This window comes from Stegodyphus dumicola, chromosome 1, assembly GCF_044657685.1.
Source record: "Stegodyphus dumicola isolate Sdum_Otavi_A_Nest chromosome 1, ASM4465768v1".
NCBI classification, from domain to species: domain Eukaryota; kingdom Metazoa; phylum Arthropoda; class Arachnida; order Araneae; family Eresidae; genus Stegodyphus; species Stegodyphus dumicola.
This window is the reverse complement of record NC_140768.1, coordinates 109638239-109660256: the sequence shown is the minus strand read 5'-3', so window position 1 is coordinate 109660256 and position 22018 is coordinate 109638239. Positions and strand designations below refer to the sequence as shown.

At 33.7% G+C, this 22018-nt stretch overlaps 1 protein-coding gene across 1 annotated transcript in view; it reads left to right on the top strand.

Moving 5' to 3' along the window:
- The first annotated feature begins 2320 nt into the window (after positions 1 to 2320).
- The window catches only part of LOC118190138 (dual specificity tyrosine-phosphorylation-regulated kinase 1B-like), a 226210-nt gene continuing 206512 nt past the window's right edge, over positions 2321 to 22018 (top strand). The window contains exon 1 of the mRNA XM_035360827.2: positions 2321 to 2772. Within this exon, the coding sequence (XP_035216718.2) occupies positions 2676 to 2772 (97 nt within the window). The 5' untranslated portion in view covers positions 2321 to 2675. The remainder of the gene's footprint in view (positions 2773 to 22018) is intronic.

The window sequence follows — 22018 nt, the reverse complement described above, 5'->3', positions numbered from 1 at the left end:
ATCATTATCTATCTCATTTAGAAGGAATTATAGTTAAACTTCAGGGACGAGCTGTTGATATCATGGAAGCCTATGACATGGTACAGGAAATAATTGAGTTTTATATTTCTGAGCATTAAAATTAAATTGAGTTTTATATTTCTGAGCATTAAAATGTAGAAAAGAGTTGTTGTTACATATAGCTTTACTGGCAGGATCAATCCAAACATACAAAACGGCTCAAGTATCACACAAGAACAATGATAAATAATAAAAAGGGACAAACATTTATAAAGTAAGAATGGGAATAAATGAACATGGGAACAAAAGTAAAAAGTTAAAAATTTTAATTTGTTAGGCGCTTTTTACAAGAGTAAGAAGAATTGGATTTTCTTTGACTTTTTAAGTGAAAATAGGTCAATGTGTACATGGATAAAGTCAAGGGAGTGCGCAATGCCATTTTCGTGCAATTCTGGGATGGTTTTTTCAAGTGAAAATAGGTCGATGTGTACATGGATACCGAGTATATGCAATTCTTAAAAACGTGTCAAGCAGTGGGTTATTCTGCACTTTCCCCCATAAAAGTATTTAATCTTTCATCATTCAACACTCAAATTATCAAAATCCACTTTTTTATTTCTCTTTTGATGTAATTAAGAATAGAAAATCTTTAATCTTTCATTCAATGCATGTAGCACACACATTCATATTAAATATGTTATGCTACAAATATCTTATTTATTAACCTTTCAACTACTCTTAAAAATTAAACTATTCCAAAAACTATATGAAAAAATTTTACCTTTTTGCTCCCCAAAATCACATACTTAATGTAATATTTGTTGGATAATTATTGACATGAATATTTAATGTAAAGCTTCAATATAAAAGTGCCCTAAATAAAGTATAGTGAAATTGTGAATATCTCTTTATGTTATCTTTAATATAAAATCTATAACTTCCATCTTTTATAAATTAATAAAAATTCTTAAGTAATAAAAGATACAAGATAAAGACAAAATAAGCTGAAGTGCAAATTAAAGAGATAGAAATTAAGGAAATGAAATATATAAATACAATAACAGTTATTTTTTATTTTTCAGCTATTATATTCAAAATCATCACACTTTTAAAACTGTATAATTTTTACTCAAAAAACTGCATCAAGTTACATATATTTCTATTTAAAATCTTGGCAAAACTCCTCTAATATTTTTTTAAAAAATTCATCAGAACATAGTGCTGAAGAGAAAAGTTTAATTTTAAAATGCAGTAAATTACAAAAATAAATAAATAAAAAATTATGTTGTTCAATTTTAATCCCATTTTTTAATTCCGTGGATATAGCAGTAAATTTACTTTTTATTTTATAAATTTTAACTTTTTTGGAGTAATACATATATTTTTTACAGAATATATCTAAATGTACAAAATAATTATCACTTCTGAAATACATATTTTTGTATAAAATACATCATTTATATTAAAAATCTGAAAGTACTGTATCACGATTTTTTACTCACATTGCAAAAGAAAAAATGAAAAATGAAACTCCGATGATACTTCTAGTAAGAGTATGTTATGATCGACACTCCGAACAAAATTTGTAGCTCTGTCCACCAGTTGGCATTAGTGGTGGCCAGGTTACCTTTGTTCTGATGCCGCAGAGCCAATAGCCAATCACGGCCAGCGTCACAGCAAGGGCGATGCCTCATCACACATGACTCACCTCCGCTCACTCCCCTCCCATCCCGGCGTCCTGCTTTTGAATCGGGAGCAGACTGAATCGATAGAGCTCTCATCTTTACAGTATTTGTCTAAAAAATACCCTCAGAATTCTTCAAAGTCTTCCTCTGCTAGAAGGCTAAGTGTGCGATGATCATCATGAAAATTATTCCTGGTTATTCTAGTGAACAAATTGTGAAGTGCTTCTAAATTCAAGAACAGAGAGAAGATATCGCTGGCATCCATGTTGACAAGAACTGGGCTCGCCCGGTCACAGTCAGCTGGCGTCGCTTGCGCTCTAACGTTGTCTGGGTTGTTTGCAATGCCCGTTAGTTTTGTGCTTCGCCATAATAAATGAACAAATTACTGGCCTTCATTATTTCGAGATCATAGTTTTCAAGAACTAAGGGATTACCTTATGCCTGCATTTGAATATTTCCGTTGTGGAACTATGTGTTTATTTGTGATGGTGCGATAAGAGATGATATTTTCCAGCAAGAGAGGAGATCCTAGTGTCATTGGAAGAAAGTGTTTTCAGAGATTTTGCGGCAAGCTTTGATGCTTACGTATTGTCTGTTGTGAACAGAGGTGACTAGTCATGGAGATCCTTTTGTTTCTATGATAAATAGTGTTTTTTTTTTTTTTTTTTTTTTTTTTTCCTAGACTGACTCTGAGCCATGCAAAGATCCTGACGTCTGAAAGTGCAAATCGGCAGTCAAGAGATTGGCATGGCCTCCGGCGTGTCTGTGTTTTGAAGTCTGAGGATATCGATCGGATCTCGAGCTTCTGTCCGTAACTGAAACCTGAAATTATCATCTCTGTTTTAATGCTCAAGTTTATAGCAACTTGAAGCTATTGGCTATTTTTCTAAGACCTGAGATGTTTTGTTCGGCGATTATAAAAGTTAGGTCGCAATTAGTTGGTGTGTGATTATAGTGAAACTTAATACGGGAAACATAGGACGGCCCCCCATGAACAAGCCGGACATCCCTGTTACTGGAGGCCAGCTGATTGACTGGGCCAAGGAACAACAGCAGCTGCTCTACCTGGACAACGCACGAGGAGAACGTAAGTACATATTTAACAAATGAATGTTATTGTTTACATGCTGTCAGCCATGATAAATACCAGGATTATAGGCACCTAAAAAAGAATAACTTTGGTATTTAGCTCAGCATTATTATAAATATTAACTTACCCGCCCCTGTGTTTATATATACTAATATATGTACACATTCATATATTTTACGTAATATATAATCTGTAGCTAATCAAATTTTATATTCTTACACATATAATTCATATATGAATTTTTATTCATATGAGTGTTGGATATATTTTTAATTTGGAAGAAATTAGGTATTTTGACTTGCTGTTAAGTGTTTTGGGCTGACTTTGTTTTTCTTTTAGAATTGAATTTTGTGTTTTATTTACATATACAGATATTAACAAATCGCATTTCTGAAAATGTAGTAGGTGTATTTTGATTTTTATATTAAAAAGTATTTTTAATTCTAACAAGTATTGATTGTGTTTTTATAAACAAATATACATAACACATGTATCTGGTATACTGTGTTTTTTTTATATATAAGCATATTCTATATTAATACACATTTATAATCCATGTAACAGTTTTATAAATATGAGTATCTGATATTTTTTTCAAAAATGTTGACCCATTATTAAGCTTTTGGGGTTAACTATTATTTATTTTTAATATGTAATTTTGTGTTTACCTTACAAATATAGACATTAATACATCTGACTTCAAAAACTGTAAAGGGAATACTATTTTCAATCAAAGGTATTTATATTTAGTGTTAGAGTGCATGGCTAAAGTGCAGAATCGTCCACTTATTTGTTTGGCGTTTTTTTACAAGAGTAAGAAGAATTGGATTTTTGTCAATTTTCTTTGACTTTTTAAAGGAAAATAGGTTGATGTGTACATGGATAAGTCAAGAGTGTGCGCAGTGCCATTTTTGTGCAATTCTGGGGTGTTTTTTAAGTGAAAATAGGTCGACGTGTACATGGATACCGCGTATGTGCAATTCTTAAAAACGCGCCAAGCAGTGGGCGATTCTGCGCTTTCACCGAGTGCATTAATGGGTTAGCAAATAAAAGAAAGGTTTATTTTTTAGTAAACATTGATTTTTATCTAATTTTTTCAAATTAAGGATTTTTAACTGTACTTTCTTAGAACTTCGTTATTATCTAAAGCTTATTATTTATCATAACAGTTTCTGTATCAAAGCATGATTCTGAATTTTTCAGAAAGGGAAATCTACTGTGTAGCAGATGTAAAATGTATGGGTAAATTAATAGTTGACATTTGTAACAATCTGCTACTTCATGTATATTTCACCGACTGGATTTTTTATGGAAAGAATGTGGTTATGTTTTATAGAAAAGTGCAAATTACTAATAAAAAGTTTTCAAATTTATGAAGAATTTCACAAAGGAGTAGTTTTTTTACAAGCAAAAAGCTACTCTTTTATGAGTTTCTTATTTAAAGGTCCTAGTTTGGCAGGTAGATTTTGATTTCGTAGGTATAAGAATGTTGTTATTTTTTAACATCATCATTAATTTGTAAAGTAGAACATGTTACTTCTTTTTACATGATACATTTTAAAATTTACAGTTGCAGTAATATTTTAAAATATTTACATTAAATCAATACTTTACCAGTATACTAATTGCTCCTGAAAACGTAGCACTTTAAAAAAAAACCAAGTTCTTAACACTTTAGTCTAAAATAATGTGACATCCCATATAGAAACTAGCATGACAAAATTGGTTGTCACAACATAAGAGACATGAAAAAGTAACAAATTTTGTAATGCATTGGATGGTGGAAAGTGAAATGTGAATGCAAAAACACAAGCATTATCAATTTTATTAATGAAACTCCATTTCTAGTTGCTGGTAGTTTTAACTTTTCCTGTTTTTTTTTTTTTTTTTTTTTTGCCCACCAGCGGCCGAACGGTAAAATCGCTGAACACTGGTAGTTCGGTCCGAGGTTCGAATCCCACGAACGGGCTGGCTGCATGGGTGTTTTCGTGGTTTTCCCCATGTGTAACATGTGTACGAGCCAGTTTCCCTTAGAAAGTCCTCCACGAAGGCATCCCTCCCCTTGAGGCTTTGCCAGAATCACATACACACACACAAAAGTTTACAAAACATGCTCGATATGATGTCCACCATTGTCTGCTATCACCTGGAAGCGTAAAACCGCATGTTCGACTGTTGAAAGCAGCATGAATTGGGAAATGTTACGCGCATGGCGTTCTATGCTTTCTTTAAGGTGGGATAGAGATGTGATGGTATCACTGCAGACCATAGCCTTGAGGTATCACCCACAGCCAAAAGTCATAAGGCTTCAAGTCGGGGGATCTAGGAGGCCAAGCTGTAGGAAAATTACGGCTGATGATTCTGTCATCATCGAAATGACGGCGGAGCACTTAACTCACATAACGGGCGATGTGTGGAGGAACACCAACCTGCATAAACGCTGTGGTTGTATCACATCGCCTTGCCTGAGGAGCCGGAATAACGGATTGCTCTAATAATGAAGCGTATCATTGACCGGGGACGGTGCATGTCGCAGGCCTTACAGTGCTGTGCTCTTCGGAAAAACGGACTCACAATGAAGGTTGCAGTAAAGCCGCATAAAACCGTTACATGCGAAGAGTGTAATGGAATTTCTAGGAATTGATCTGTTTTCGTAGCAGCTCAAATACGACAATTGTGCGTGTTAACTGCAACTACCATATAAATATGGGCCTCTTCGATCCACAAAATGTTCCATGGCCATTCATTCTGAAGCTTAACTCGCGCAAGAAACCGCAACGCAAAAGTTTGTTGACTATCCAATCCAGATCAGCTGAACTAGCGACAGTTTATAAGGATAGTAGCGTAAGACTGTTTGAAGAATCTTATGAATCGTGGAACGAGATTGGTCAACAAATGCTGCAGTACGCCGAACACTAGTGATGCCGAATGGTTTGCGATCTCTCTTCCTCCACTTGCGCTGCTAGATTATCCACTACCTGTTCTGCAACACACATTCGTCCCCTTCCCGGCTGAATCCCCAATGTTCCCGTTGCTTCAAATTTCCTAATCATGTTTGTTAGTCCTTGACTAGTAAGTGGACCTTTTCGTAACTGCTTCAAAGACCGAAATTTCTGCAAAGCTTCGGTAGCAGAGTCTCCGTTTTGGTAAGACAATTTCACCAGTAAAGCACATTCCTGAAGAGTCAACATCATCTCCCTTGACTTGGAAACGAGTATGACTGCGTCTTAGACTCTATAACTGACCGATCTGTTGCGAAGAGCAATGTTGCCGGTTCCAGAATTAAAGCCCAAGAGCACTTGACATAAAGAAATCCGGACATGGAGAAAATCTCAGATGAGAAAACGAAGAAAAGGGGAAGAAGATAAGTATCAAAAGGAGCAAGACAATCCAATCGGACATGTTCGAAAAACGTGACGAGCGATCATAGCTTTCAGGGAGAACCCAAGACAGTGCAAATCAATGACAACAATATAAGAAGATACACTACAGCAATGGTTCCAATGATAAATTCAAATACAACTAAACAACCTCAATCAATAGTCAGTATGACTGCGATTCTCCTCTGTCATCTTTATAAGGTGGTTGTGCGCGCACAGGATTACGGTGGTTACCACAGTTGCGTATGGCAGTAGTTGCATATGGCAACTAGTTGCGTATGGCAATAGTTGCGTATGGCAACAAAAAAAGAAATTAAGGCTGGATAAATCCGGTGAGCGTGGGGGGCGTCTGATGGTGCAAACTTCGAGCATTCTGTTGTAACATAACTAAAATCACATTTATAACACTGTATTAAAAAACCTAGACCTAATGGGAATCAAAATGTTTTCTTTCGATTCTTCCTTTCCATTCTGCAGCGGGGGATAAGACTACTGAATGCAACAAGTTTGACGTGGTTTCGAATCTTGAGGTGCCTAGATGGATATTTTCATTTTTTTAGGAATGTATAATGAAATATGAATCAGTTTACAAAATCTTTCCTTCGTGGAAATTACTCTCGAATACTTTACTGAAATCTAGTTAACAAATAAATATCCTTTCCTGCTTCGAGCTTAAATTTCACTTTTCATTTAAATAAATGTGTTTCAAAATGAGCTCTAAATTTGTTAATTTACTCTAAATGCATTTCAAAAAACAGACTGACCTTTCACATTCGAGATGTAAGAAGTAGTAGAGACAACAATAACAGCAGATGGAATTCAAGATACAGGGAAACAGAAATAGAAATATTGTTACGAATTTGTATATCTGTACATAATTTTAAAGAAATCATATGTGAAACTAGTATGTTTTGTATGATGTAGCATGAAAAGTCTAAAGAGATTAAGCTCTGTCAGAAAAACAAGATTACAGCGGCATGTCTATTTCAAATTGAATAACTGTATTTTAATTGATCCCTATATGTAAGTATAACCGTATCCCGCCCTTATACGTAACTTTAACCGTATATGCCTTCCAGTAATTTCAAGATATGGAAGATACTAGAGATTTTTCGGCAGCTGGGATTAAAGCTATATAAGACTAAACAGAACATCAGCTCTCAGTTTTTATTTTTTCACCTCACAGTCGCTCTTTCAAGTTTTGAGATATCTCTGTGTAAACTTATTTCTTTAGATGCACTTTGCATTTCGTTGTCTTTCATGTTCTTAGTAGTCTGAAGTATAACTACTGATTGTACTCCGTTGTACTGAAAAGAGCGGTAAGAATACTTTTTTGTGAAAAGTTCCAGAACTATAAAGTGTTTCTCTTGGTAAAACTAAGTTTTATTAAGCTATCATCGGTTTTGTGTGTATTAAATCTATTAAGAATTCGTACGCAAGCAACATTTTTTGGTGTCAGAAGTAAGAATGGATGCCGGCGACAAGAGGGATGCAAGAGCAAGTGAGACAGGTGGTGGCAGCTTGTTGATCAAAGAATCGATTGTAGTTTCTGCTGCAGTCACCAAGGAAGTTGACACCTTAAGTAAATCCATAATTACAGCAGGAAACAATACTAATGCTTTTAAATTCCTCGCCATGTCTTTTCATCCTTCTCTAAAGCTATCCACATATGATGGAAAGACCTCCTGGCAAGTGTACAAGACTCAGTTTTCTATAGTGGCAGACGCAAATGGATGAGATTACCAGGTGAAGGCCTGCCACCTCGCTACTTTCTGAAAATGGACACAGCGGATATCCTCCATACTCTGTCCGAAAATGAGAGGCTAGACTTCGGAGCTCTATCTTTTGTGTTGGAGCTGCATATTGGCGAGAAGCGTTTAAAAAGCTATACCAGGCCTCAATTAAATTCTCGGCAACAGAGGTCTACAAAAACACTGCAGGACTTTGCAGCGGATATTGAAATGTTGTCTCATCTCCCCGTCAGAAACAAGGGAAATCATGTCCCTGCAGTACATAGTCGATGCCATACAAGATATTGAGATACAGAAAGCCCTAAGAATGGCGGACATGAAGAATCTAAAAAACGCTTTAGTGTAAGTAATGAAATTAGAGGCAGCCCCGCAAGCAACCTGTAGAGCAACCTTAGGCAGATAGCCCTAGTATGCTTTGCCGTAATTAAATACACCACCTGATTTTTTTTTTTTTTTTTAAAGTGAAAAGAAATCGGTGGTACATGGACAAAGTCAAGGCAATTCTCTGATGTTTTTTAAGTGAAAATGTGTACGTGGACACTGAGTTTGTCAATTCGGTTGATCTTTACATTATGGTAACTTAACTTTTTTTGGCGAAAATTTGGCGACCAACTCTCCTACAGCAACCCTCTATTTTTTTTTTCCCGCCGCCATTTTGTCTTCACGAAGTAAAGACATGTTTCTTTTCTTTTTATCTACTGAACACTTCTTCCAACAATCTACTAGCCGAATTACACTTATGCTAGAAATTTTATCTAACAAAACTGCTTAATCATGACAAATATTCACTGCAAAATTGGGAAAAGTGCACAATACCATACTCCTTACACGTTTTTCAAAATAACACATACACATAAACCATGTACACGCCGACTTATTTTTACTTAAAAAAACATCCCAGAATTACACAAAAATGGCATTGCGCACACTCTTCACTATATCCATGTACACTGCTTTTTTCTCATAAATTAGAAAAATTTCACGAAAATACATGACAATTTTCTGAATCTTTAAACCCGGTAAAAAGAGAAATATATGAAATTACCTGATCGCGAAAAAGTATATACCCTTTCCAAATATGAACATTTCCACATATAAAATAAATAAAATATCCAAAAACTTTTACCTCTAAATCATCTATTATATTATACACGTCACCAAGGAATTCATACCGCAAGCATTACAAATACTTAAATGTCAAATATTTAAATTATTTCCATGCACGTTTACTTCAACTTAAACGTATACCAAATTCCTACAAACATAAAATTCACAAAATAACTATCATTTAATTAAAATATCACTAAACCATGTACACGTCAACTTATTTTTACTTAAAAAAACATCCCTGAATTGAACAAAAATGGCATTTCGCACACTCTTCACTATATCCATGTACACTGCTTTTTTCTCATAAATTAGAAAAATTTCACGAAAATGCATAACAATTTTCTGAATCTTTAAACCCGGTAAAAAGAACATATATGAAATTACCTGATCGCGAAAAAGTATATACCCTTTCCAAATATGAACATTTCCCCGTATAAAATAAATAAAATATCCAAAAACTTTTACCTCAACATTAGCTATTATATTACAAACGTCACTAACTAATTCATACCGCAAACATTACAAATGGTTACAAATACTTAGTGTCAAATATTTAAATTATTTCCATGTACATTTACGCAAATTACTTTACTTCCACCTTACATTTAGAACAATGCATAAAAATAATATCCTCAAATAAATTAAAAATACTAACTTACCTATTCTTCTTCAGAATCTTGATTACGTGTCTGATAAACTTTTCTTATTTCTGTTTCAGGATCTTTAAAATCATACTTATAGTTCACAGCAAGGTACCAAGTAAAATAAATAACTTAATAAAACATCTTTACTTCTATCTCGCACAACCTTAAAGAAACACTTATTACTACCCCTTTCAATCCCACTAAATACCCATTTCGAATTCACTTTAGTTAGGGCCATGGGATCCAAAAATTAACGAACATTGTTTCACACAACACAGAATAAAACCAAATACAAAATTTCCAGAATTTTTCCCGATTTCCCCCCTTTTCTGATTAAAGAACCGTAATTCGTCCATTAATATCACATGACATATCCCATGATCTTTCATTTCCCTCACACAAAATAATGCGTAATCGGAACTGAGTACTGCTCACATTATTACCAAAGTGCCAGGTAGTAACCTTTATCGCCTCCAAAATGTCGCCAAACTACCAGTTACCATATTGTAAAGATCAACCGCACCCTTAAATACAGGCTAACCAAAAGTAATATTACTAGTGTACTATATAAAATTTCCTTAGTAATTCCATTTGATTTCATCATCCTTTGCCAAAATTGTATTTATACGATTCATGTTTGCTTTTTTAAATATTAATGAATAATTAAGTAACGTGAAAATGAATTTTGGTTTCAGTGTGAATCGTACAACGTAAAAGCGGTTAGGGAGTAGCAACTTCTGGTTTCTCATAAACATGATCATGTATAAATGAAAAGCCTTTATTGTGGGTCGTTATCTTATTTACGAATTTGTGTGTCTTCGGTCAAATAAAATTCCTTAACATTACCCAAAAACTTATTATAATTATCTGAACTAAAATTTGTATACTGGCGTCGCCACATAAATTCGCAAAAATATCCTTCGTAGTGCTGTGTTGTCCAACCATACGCATTTCCTTCCTACAAACAAGATAATAAATAATGGCTACCAAGTAACCATTTGCACACCAGTCAATTAATGCTTTTTTCCTTTTCATTCCAAATTGTACAGTAACTTCAAATTAATCTTACCACATTCAGGCATTTTACTGTAAACCCCAAAATAACAGCGTACTTATTCAAAATCCGACACACGCTTTCCAAAATCTTTTTGCATCATTTTGACCACAATTGTGCAACCAATTACGTCATAAGAGTTTCCATAATATTCAACTGTTCAGGTTACCATAAATGAACTAACAAGTTGGTGATAAATAAAACAGCAACTTGGCGATAAATGAAACTACACCTTAGCGATTATCCAAGGGGCACCCTTAAATTTAGCCTAACCAATGACTTTTCCCCTCTTTCACGAATATCATTGGTATCTGGTACTTCCTTATTATAGCGGCCCCCAAGGTTGAATCACTTATCAATCGAGATATCTCGCCCCATATTCTTACAACTCACTACATGCTACATCTTGGTTGATTAACGATTAAATTTTGCATGCTACTGTAATAAGGAAATAATGGCCATCTGTATTAAGACTTATTTCTTTTGAAAAAGGTTATTCAAAGTTGTTTTGGTTTTAAAAAAAAGTTTATTCGAAAAGTTCTGAAAATGAACTTTTATAAGTATTTGAACACTTTGAACAAACAGTTTATACAGTCAAAAATCTTTAATCCGGACTCGTCGGAACTTCGGCGATTCCGGATTATCAGTTTTTCCAGATTATAGATCATCAGTTTAAATCTGTCAAGATAGCATGCAGAAATTATTAAATTAAAAATATGAAACCGTAATTTATGAAATAAAGAGCAATTATGATCTAAAGGGTATCAAAATTTACAAAAAAAAAGCTTAATATTTATTTGTTTACTTTATTAAACATTTCTTTCAACGCACGCATGTGTAAAGCATACATTACGCATAGTCGAAATTAGAAAATTGCAACTAGAAAACTATTTGATGTGTATTTGTGATATTTATAATGACGAGGCATTTGATTTAAATCTGGCCCGCCAGCGGCCGTGTGGTAAAGTCAACGGGATTCGAACCTCATTTCGAATTCACTTTAGTTACGGCCACTTTAGATACCCATTTCGAATTCACTTTAGTTACGGCCACTTTAGATACCCATTTCGAATTCACTTTAGTTACGGCCATGGGATCCAAAAATTCACGAACTGTTTCACACAACACAGAATAAAACCAAATACAAAATTTCCAGAATTTTTCCCGATTTCCCCCCTTTTCCAATTAAAGAACCGTAATTCGTCCATTAATATCACATGACATATCCCATGATCTCTCATTTCCCTCACACAAAATAATGCGTAATCGGAACTGAGTACTGCTCACATTATTACCAAAGTCCCAGGTAGTAACCTTTATCGCCTCCAAAATGTCACCAAACTACCAGTTACCATATTCTAAAGATCAGCCGTCAGTTCTTTGACTTATTATATTTTTGTGTATTGGCCTTCTTGAAATTGTGCCTTTCTGTTGTTGATCTTGGTATAATGAAAGAATCGGAAGCACTTCCGCAGAGAACCCGGTAAATGTAAACATCGCCAACTTTGGCGATAATAGTTCAAACCTGGTAACCTAGCTAATTCATCCTATTCGCTTATGCGAAGGTTGTTGTCGTTCGTATTTCAAGATTTATATTATTTTTCTCTTATTTATTGTTATTTTTTCTGAATTTTTTAACAACGAATAGATAGAAATATTTTTGCATAATTAAAGTTTTCGTCGAAAGATGCCGGTTCTCGGGATCAAAGGAAGAAATTATGGCGGGAGGGGTGAATGCTAATTTGTAACATGGCTGTTCACGTTATGTTCTTAATTATTAACAGCTGTAAGCACGCAGAACCATGAGGTTTCCAACCCCTATAATAATTTTAAAATGTATAAAGTTCTAGTTTTATTAAAAATGCTACTGAAGAAAATTTGATTACTGTTGAAGGTTATTTGTATTGTGAAATATATTATGAAAAAGGATAGGTATTTGTTTCAACGTAAAATGCTTTAAGCTGTATGCAAGTAACTTGGAAAAAAAAAATACTTAAAACTATGTAAAATGGATATATTAAAGGTCATGCATTCATTAATTTATTACATGGGCATGGCTCTTACCGAAATATATCAATCAACAGGCAAAGTACTTATGTGCTAACTTGAATTTAATAGAAATTTATTTTCGTATATCACATTTAACCTGTTAGTTTTATATCTACATACTTATTATATGTGAATTTTTACTACCATTGTCTGCTAACTTGAATTTACATCACTAAAAACTACATTTACAAAATATCACGCTTACGGCTCGGCTCATTCTAGATGATCCGCGAGCTTGGCGAGTAAAACTGCAACGGCGCCAAAGGGTTCTTTCCCGAAGCGCCAACGGGTTCTCTGCGGATGAAAACCTAAAGAATCCCCCCAAAAACAAGGGACACCCAATTGTAAACTTTTACCACTGTTGCTAATACCAAAATGACTTGTTTATTGCTGGTCATAAATACCTCATTTATTGCTCATCATTATGTCGCCAAATCCCATGTAAACCATATCTTTTAAAACATTTTAAACAAGAAGTTTTAATCACAGATATTTAGAAGAAATGGTATTTGATATTTGCAAAATGTGTTCAAATGGACAGTTGTCAACTGTAATACATGTATCACAATGGTGATGGATATCATTTACAAGATGCATATTGATCTTCCAAAAAAAAATCTTTTTAACTGAATAGTGTTGCTGTAGCAGTATGTGACGTGCCAGCCATCTTTGAAAGTGTGTGTCAATCATTTCATTTTAATTTTAATGCATGTGTTGTAGTTGATGGTTGTTCTTGTAAACATCCAAGTACTTGCCGACTGGTCAGGTAGCTTGATTTAGTGCCAATAATGTGTGACTGTGGCCAAAATTTTTGCCAGTAGTCATTGAGGCAATACTGTTGGTTTTGAAGCAGTCGCAAGAGCATACTTTGCATTAAATAAATGCCAGAACTAATATAGAAATAAACTAATCTTTATTTCATGACCTTAAATAAAATAAACTAGGCTATAACAATAGCCTGTGCATTAAAAACAACAGAAGAGAAACCAACAAACTCCCTGGCATTCACAAACTTTGAGTATATATACAACATTGGACAACCAGGTAAAATGCAGAATCTTCCACTTATATGGCACGTATCCATGTGTACATAGAGAGAGTCAAGGGAGTCTGCAATGCCAAGTTTGTGCAATTCTCTGATGTGTTTTTAAGTGAAAATAGCAAGCAATTCTTTGACTTATTTTCTTATTTTCAAGTTAGCGATTTTGAGAAAAGCGTGAAGCAGTGGGTGAGTCTGAACAATCTGCAGATACTACGTCATCGGCCAATCAATGGCAACCATATTAATTAATCCACGATTGGCCTCTGAACTAAATTTGCATCAGGAAAACAACAGAACATTAAGTCAACAGCGTTGTCCTCTTTTCCTCATGCAAAAAAAACTTAACTGACAAAGAATTAACAAAATTCACACTTCGATTCTATAATATGGACACAATACTTATTCTTATTGTTCTTAATTACAATAAACTGTTAAACAAAACTTTTTCTAAGTCCGTAGCAGTTACAGTTTCGTAAATAAGGCCACATTATTTGACTTCATTTCGATGAATTTGAGGTCAAACACCCCATTATTCACCCTTCTTTTAATAAAGTGATATTGTACATTATTATCCTTAGTCCGACTGTTTGTATTGGTGATCTAAAAAAGTCAATGGCAGATTTGTTATTCACAAAATAGTTTACAATCTTTCAAATTGAACTTAATCTTGTAAGACATTTTCATCCACATCAATTCCTTTGCTGCTTTCGATAAGGTAATGTACTGTGACTCCATGGTGGATAAACTTACACATTTTTGTTTAAATGCTTTCTAAATTACCAGTACTTTATCCAAATACAATATGGATCCACCCATGGGCACACAGTTATTCCTGTCACTTGCATAACCAGCATCTGAATAACAATATACATTCAGATGTTTAATCCTTGATAAGTTTAACTTATATAATTTAGTACTATTGAGATAACCACACAATTTCAACAATGCTTCCCAATGCCTAATTACGGATTCTCCTGAAATTGGGATAAGATAATAACTGCATATGCGATAATGTGCCTTGTTCTGTTAGCTACAAAAACTGAACATCCCAATAGATTTCTGCAAGGTAATTTTTGCATTTCACCAATTTCTGCACTTGTAGACAGACAATCTAATTTTGTAAGAATAGTGCCTTTATCTATGGGAAGTGAAGTTATTGGTATTTGAAAATATTTAAATTTTGCAAAAATTTCTTTGATATATTTTTGCTGATGTATGAAAGCGGCCTTGTCATTTTCTAAAAATTTGATTTCAAGTAATTTTCTAGTTCTGCCCACTCTGCCCCTTCTTTCCCAACTCTGAGATTACTTTATTTATGCACTGTTGATCTGGTACTTGTGTATTAACGCAACCAGGCCAAAATTCGCATAAATCGCCAAATTTGGCGACCCTACTTATGGCAACCCTACATGTTATACATAGTTTTAGTTTTTCGTAAAGAAATTATTTTTCTTACTGGTTAGATTGAATGCCCTGAAATACTTTAATTACTTTTTTGCAGAATTACTTTTTTGGTTACTGTACCTAACAGAAGCGCCGTTACCCTCATGGAAAAAATTTGCGAAAATATCAAGGAAGGAAGCATCATTCATTCGGATTGCTAGAAAGGATACAATACAAGTGAGTTTGAAAATGCTGGATTTCTTATGGAACTGTTAATCACAAATATAACTTTGTGGATCCCAACGCGGGCGTTCACACACAACATGTAGAGCGCATGTGGGGCTCAGCCAAATGGCGCAAAAAAAAAAACAGAGAGGAACAGCCCATCATCATCTTGACTCATACCTTATCGAATTTATATGGCGCCAAGCTCAAGCTGTTAATGGCAAAGATGGTTTTCAATCAGTGCTAAAAGCAATAGCCAAAAGATTTCCGCCAAAAAAAATAATTCTGCAACTTGTTCAAATTCGAAACCGGAAGGGTTTAATTGCTATTTTATATTTTAAAAGAAAATAATATAAAAAACTGTATTAAAAATTATCTGTAATTAATAAATGTACATTTTCTTTCTATTCATACTTTTTTACTCAAACTTACAAATCGCGCCAACCTGGTTGCGATAATACGTAAGTACCGTTGATCTTTACAAAAAATTATGCTAAAGTGCAGAATCGCCCATTTATTTGATTGGCGTTTGTTTGGTGCATTTTACAAGAGTAAGAAGAATTGGATTTTTTTTGTCAATTTTCTTTGAAAATAGGTTGATGTGTACATGGATAAAGTCAAGGGAGTGCGAAATGCCATTTTTGTGCAATTCTGGGATTTTTTTTTTTTTTTTAAGTGAAAATATGTCGATACGTGCATGGATACCGAGTATGTGCAATTCTTAAAAATGCGCCAAGCAGTGGGCGATTCTGCACTTTCCCCCAAAATTACAAAATAATCCACATATAATAAAAGGATTACATTAGAGCTTTTATGAACACAATTACACCTTAATATTTTCTTAAAATCCAGGTTTTCTAAATTATTTTTAAATTCACAAAACCGTTCATGGCTGCTTTGATGCAAACCCTAAATGTACCTGTGTAAAAAACACACTTTATTTTTCTCTTCAAGAAATCTTTCTGTCTAGGTCATATATATTTTCTCATTGAGCTTTGCAAATAAATATGCATTTTTCATGTCTAACTGACAGTTAGTCCATCCATGCAAACATATTAGTATTGTGAAAAATATCTGGTAAAAATATATTTGCGGGGACCCCTTGGCGATTTTTGGCAGTATATGGATATCAAGTTTGTGCAATTCTGCCAAAAATCGCCACTACACAAAGAATTCCACAAACTCGGCATCCATGTACACATCAACCTATTTTCACTTCAAAAAACATCAGAGAATTAGTGGCGTAAATAAGGGTATGCAAGGAATGCTGTCGCATAGGGGCCCGAATTCTTAGGGGGCCCTTAAATGTCCTGCTGGACTACATTTACATGTTTAAACTTAAAAGACAGATTCTATTACATATATATAGAAGCTTTAATTCAATTTCCCCTAATAAGTTCGGAATTGGAGTTTCAGTAAAAGGTGTTGGTGTTGGTGTATTTAATTATGGCAAAGCTCACTAGGGCTATCTGCCTAAGGGGAGGGATGCCTTCATGGAGGACTTTCTAAGGGAAACTGGCTCGTATACACGTTACACATGGGGAAAACCACGAAAACACCCATGCAGCCAGCCCGTTCGCGGGATTCGAACCTCGGACCGAACTACCTGTGTTCAGCGACTTTACCGCTCGGCCGCTGGTGGGCTTCAGTAAAAGGAGAATAATTATTATTTTGATAATTTTTATCTTGGATATTTTCCCCTTTCACTTTTCATTTTTTATTTTTAGAGTTTGTACTACTATGAATTCTTATTTTAATTTTGATATGTTTGGATTTTGTTTTAAGCCTCTTTTACATGATTACTAATATTAATATAGCTGAGGAATAACCTAGCTTTGATGCCAATTTACTTTTAACTTTACAGTCTTCAAGTGTATATATATAATAGAATTTGTCTTTTAAGTTTTTAAGGGCCGTCTTTCTATATGGTGCAGTGACGCAGAAAAGAGGCCCTTGGAAGCATATGAAACAGTTAAATTCAGTGTTTCAGTCGTTTTAGCCAGTAGATTTTTAGCCATGAGGGAAAATAGTACACTTTTAGCCAGAATTTCTTTTCCCCGCGCAGAAGAGGAAATTGAGGCAGGTTGCCATAAATAAACGCTTCCCACTTAGCCAAGACCTCACAGCTTTGTCCCCAGCCTTATTACGGCTTTAACTTTTTCTTAAGTCCGATGTCTTAAACAGGCTCAAATTTGGCGACCATTTGCCAAATTAGCATACTAATTAATAGCACAAACTTCCACAGAGCAGACTACTTAAGGTTTTTTTTTTTTTTTTTCCCTCAGTTTATTTAAAACAAATCATATTTTAAACAAAATTATTCCGCACACAATACAATTTATTTTGATTTGATTGTGTTTAAGAACTAAGTACTAAAATAAACTTGAATTGGAAAGAATAAAAATATTTTTTGTATTTCTGATTTTAAAAAAAATCCAGACAAGTTAAGGAAAACTAAAATGCAGGGAATTAGTTTATTCAGCTAGATTGATATTTCTGTCTTCGACACACTATTTAAAAAAACAGTAAGACAACAGTAAAGCTTTATTTTGTCCTCGGAAGACAGCACTTTCGTTTTAATTTAAGGTTATTTAATTAAATTAAATTTCATAGCATAAAATATGAAAATCATTTCACTGGTATGTGGTATGACTTCTAATTGTTAATTAAAAAAAAGGAAATTATATATGTGTGTGTGATTATGGCAAAGCCTCGAGGGCTACCTCCGTAAGGGGAGGGATGCCTTTGTGGAGGACTTTCTAAGGGAAACTGGCTCATGTACACATTACACATTGGGAAAGCCACGAAAACGCCTATGCAGGCAGCCCATTCGCGGGATTCAAACCTCGAACCGAACTACCAGTGTTCAGCGACTTTACTGCTCGACCGCTGGTGGTCCGGAAATTATATATGAAATGCAAGCATATGTTTCGTAAATGCATACACACACACACAAAAAAAAATCGTTTAATAATTATGCAAAGCATTTCAATAAAATGAGAAAGAAACTCAAAAGACCGAGTAGTAAAGTTAATAAAAATATGTTTCTAAGGGATAAAATCGACTTATCTTTTTGAATATTTTGCAACAGCAAAGTTTCCACAACTGCATTTCAGTTTATTAAAATTTTCATCATTTAAGAAAATGCCTAGCTGTCAAATTAGTTGGCTACATGGGAGTTTTCTCCATGTGTAACATAAATGGAAGCCAGGTTCCCTTAAAAGATCTCCCTTTAAGGCATCCTTAATTTATGAAAATAGTGTTTTGCACTAAGCTGTTAATCAAACAAACTGAAAATGCAAAGTACTGATAAGTTTTGATCATAATTTGTGGTATGGTCGAAAATTTTATAATTAATAAAAAACTTGCTCTAGCAAACTGAAGACCTTCATGCGACTCGCTTCGTAATAAGCAGTAGTTTTATTTACGAAGAGTTTAATTAAAATTTAACAAAAATATCTTCATGTTATGACTCTTATTTTTATGTATCAGTAACGTAATTTTTTTATAACATTATTTGCGTATAATAATTTCAAAATGCATATAATGCTTTAAATAAAGTTCCGACCTGGTTTCGATTCCAGGCGAACGAGCTCGGTGCATGGACATTTTCATGCTTTTCCCTATGTGTAACATATATAAGAGGGAATTTCCCTTAGTAAAGTCGTTCATGAAGGCATCCCCTTTCCTAAGCAGATAGTCCTTCTCCATTTTAATAGGCAGTAGGCAGATAGTCCTTGCGTGCTCTGCCATACTTAAATAAACGAAACAAAACCTATTCGGTTTCAAACCACGCGATCTATGTCTTGTTAGAATGTATTTTTAATAAGGTTAGAGCTCTTTCGAGTGCCCTTTTTCAGTGCATACAAATATTTTGTATAAATAATTAAGCAAGTTTTTTACTGTAACATATTTTTATAAAGCTGTTCTCGAGAAAAAGGAATTCTGATTATTCCTCTGAATTATATAACATGCTGAAATTCAATTTGTATCTTCATACTGTTTTATTGCTTCCAATGTCTTCATACTTAACTTTAACTACTTACTAGTACTGAATGTAGCTTCGGTGTTTAAAGTAAGAACATCAAATATAACAGTGAGTCAAATAATCAAAACTGTATCGATTTGCCATACATGTACAACTGGATATTTCATTTCATTTTTAAATAATAATTAAAACTTATCACATGTATCAGTAAAATAATTTTTAAAATGCTTGGTATAAAGTTTCATTTCATGAAATTAAAATCTAGTTACCGTGCGTTAAAAATAAACTTTGGAAGCTTTGTGTTTGTTTACTGTCCTTTTACAAGTAGTTTAAGTAATATTTCAATAATAGAGTTTTCACCCTAGCTGAAAAAAATTTCATTACTGTTTATATGTTTTTAAAAGAAGGGCTTTACAAATCTACTCTATGAAGGGCTTTACAAATCTTCGGATAGATCGTATTCACTTTCGTTCGAATAAAAAATTTTAAAAAAAAACTAAAATTTAATTGATCAAAAAATTAAATTCTATGAAAATAGTACACAAAGCAAATTTTAGTGCACAAGCGTTTGATTTTTCTTTCATTATATAATCAGGACTCTTTTTGTAAGATTTTAAAGTTATGCAATACAATGCACATTTCACTTTTTTCTGGGGTTCCCCGTTGTTTATGTGCATACCTGAGCTAAAGCCTCATTTTTTAACTCCAATAGCTGTCTATGGCTCACCGTTGAATAACTATCATTATTATCAATATTAAAGTTGAACAGCTATAAAAATTTACTCGAATGATGGAAACCTTGTCACAGCAAGTAATAGGAATGTATTATAAAGCTGAACGATAAAGGATACAGTTAGTTGCTACAGAGAAATTGCCTAAAGTGAAAAGGACATACAAACATCTGCAGACATCGAAATTTCTAAGCAGTGAAATTGCGATAAATATGCATTTTTAAAAATTATTCATAATAAATAACTTTGAATTTTTAAATTGCATTTTATTTATTGAAAAACAGGAAGGGGATAAAAGATTTTTTTTTTAAACCGATTATCCTATTTTGTATGTATTAATTTTGCAGTTAGTCTGATTTTAAATAGTCTGAGTAAATGGTGGACCAATTAGCCAGGCTGTGAAAGATTTTTCTTTAAGTTTAAATTACATTTTATTGTTAATCAGTTTCAAATCCATGGGAATTTTAATTTACCATTATCGGGTAATTTCATGCTTGAAAGAGTAGAGCAAATCTTGCTTCTTATCTTCCTCTTTAATTTTAAATTATTAGCGCAAAGGAGCGTTAACTCAGAAAGGCTATTAATTTCATTTTGGCATTTTGCGTCGATTCACGATAAGCGTTGCTTCACTTTTCAATGGTTGCCGCCAAATATTGTCGCCCTGTATTGTATTTAAAGAAATTAAATAATGAAGAATATGCACGAATGTATGTATGTTTCCCGCACTGTGAAAAAACAAAGGTGCCCAGAGACTTCAAATTTTGAATAACGTAGTCATTCAAAATTTCAAATTCAAAATTCACTTCACTCAAATATAAGCATCTGGAAGCCTGAATTTGGAATTTGTTTTATTATCCATTTCATATTTTGTAACACTTTTATGAATTTTTGATTAACAAACTCAACGATTTCACAGCGAGCTATGGCAGCAATGTACGAGGAAAAAAAAAATCCCACCGCAAGAGACTGTTTATCGTAAATCCTAAAGATATGCTATTTTAAATATTTTGTGATATTGCTGTTGGATTTAATTTTATGGTTTAAGTGCGAAGAACATGATATTTAATAAATAAGGGTAACACGAAAAACTTTTAAAAAATGCCCCTTCGGGCATAATATAAAATTAAAAAACTTTCAAGTTTTTTTTTAATTAATTAATTTGGAACATGGTTAAATTCATATAAATTTTATTTCACCGTTGTTCGACTGCCCTACAAAAGCTATGTTTAGCAAGTTATCGCCAAATGTGCAGTTGTGCATATGGAGTAGCGCAAAATGTTCAATCAGGCCACAGCTGATAGGTGTTGGGTTACTTGCACGTGTTCCTTAAAAAAGGGTGGCTAAGAAACCACTTTTTTAATATCTGGCTCAAAATACACGGCTAGAAGGCATAATTGTTTGCAAAAGTTAATATTCCATCATTCGACTATCATATCGTAACTTCATGACCTACCCCCCAGTTCAGGCATAGGAGTCAGCAGAAAATAGGAAAAGTTCCTTTGCATTTCTTAGTCTCGTACCTGAAAATTATTAAAGGCGACCCACTGAAGGAAAGGTTTCTCCCTTTGCAATCCCATCTCAAAAGGGAGTGGAAGTGGAAATTAATTGTAACTATTTATTAGAATGTAATTATTTTGTATATTAATTTATTTCTATATAATTCTTTATTATAATCGAATAATTAATAGACACATTTTCTAAGTATAAATAAAGAAGTAACTAGGCAGGATTCTGCTACTTAATTTCGAATGACCTTTGCTAGTTAAGAGGAGACGTGGTATATTATTTGCAGTTCGAAATTTTCGTAATGTGTCATTCCGAAGCGTTTAATTTTTTTCATATATTGAATCTGTTACTAGCACTTTCATTAAACCCGAAGCCAAAAA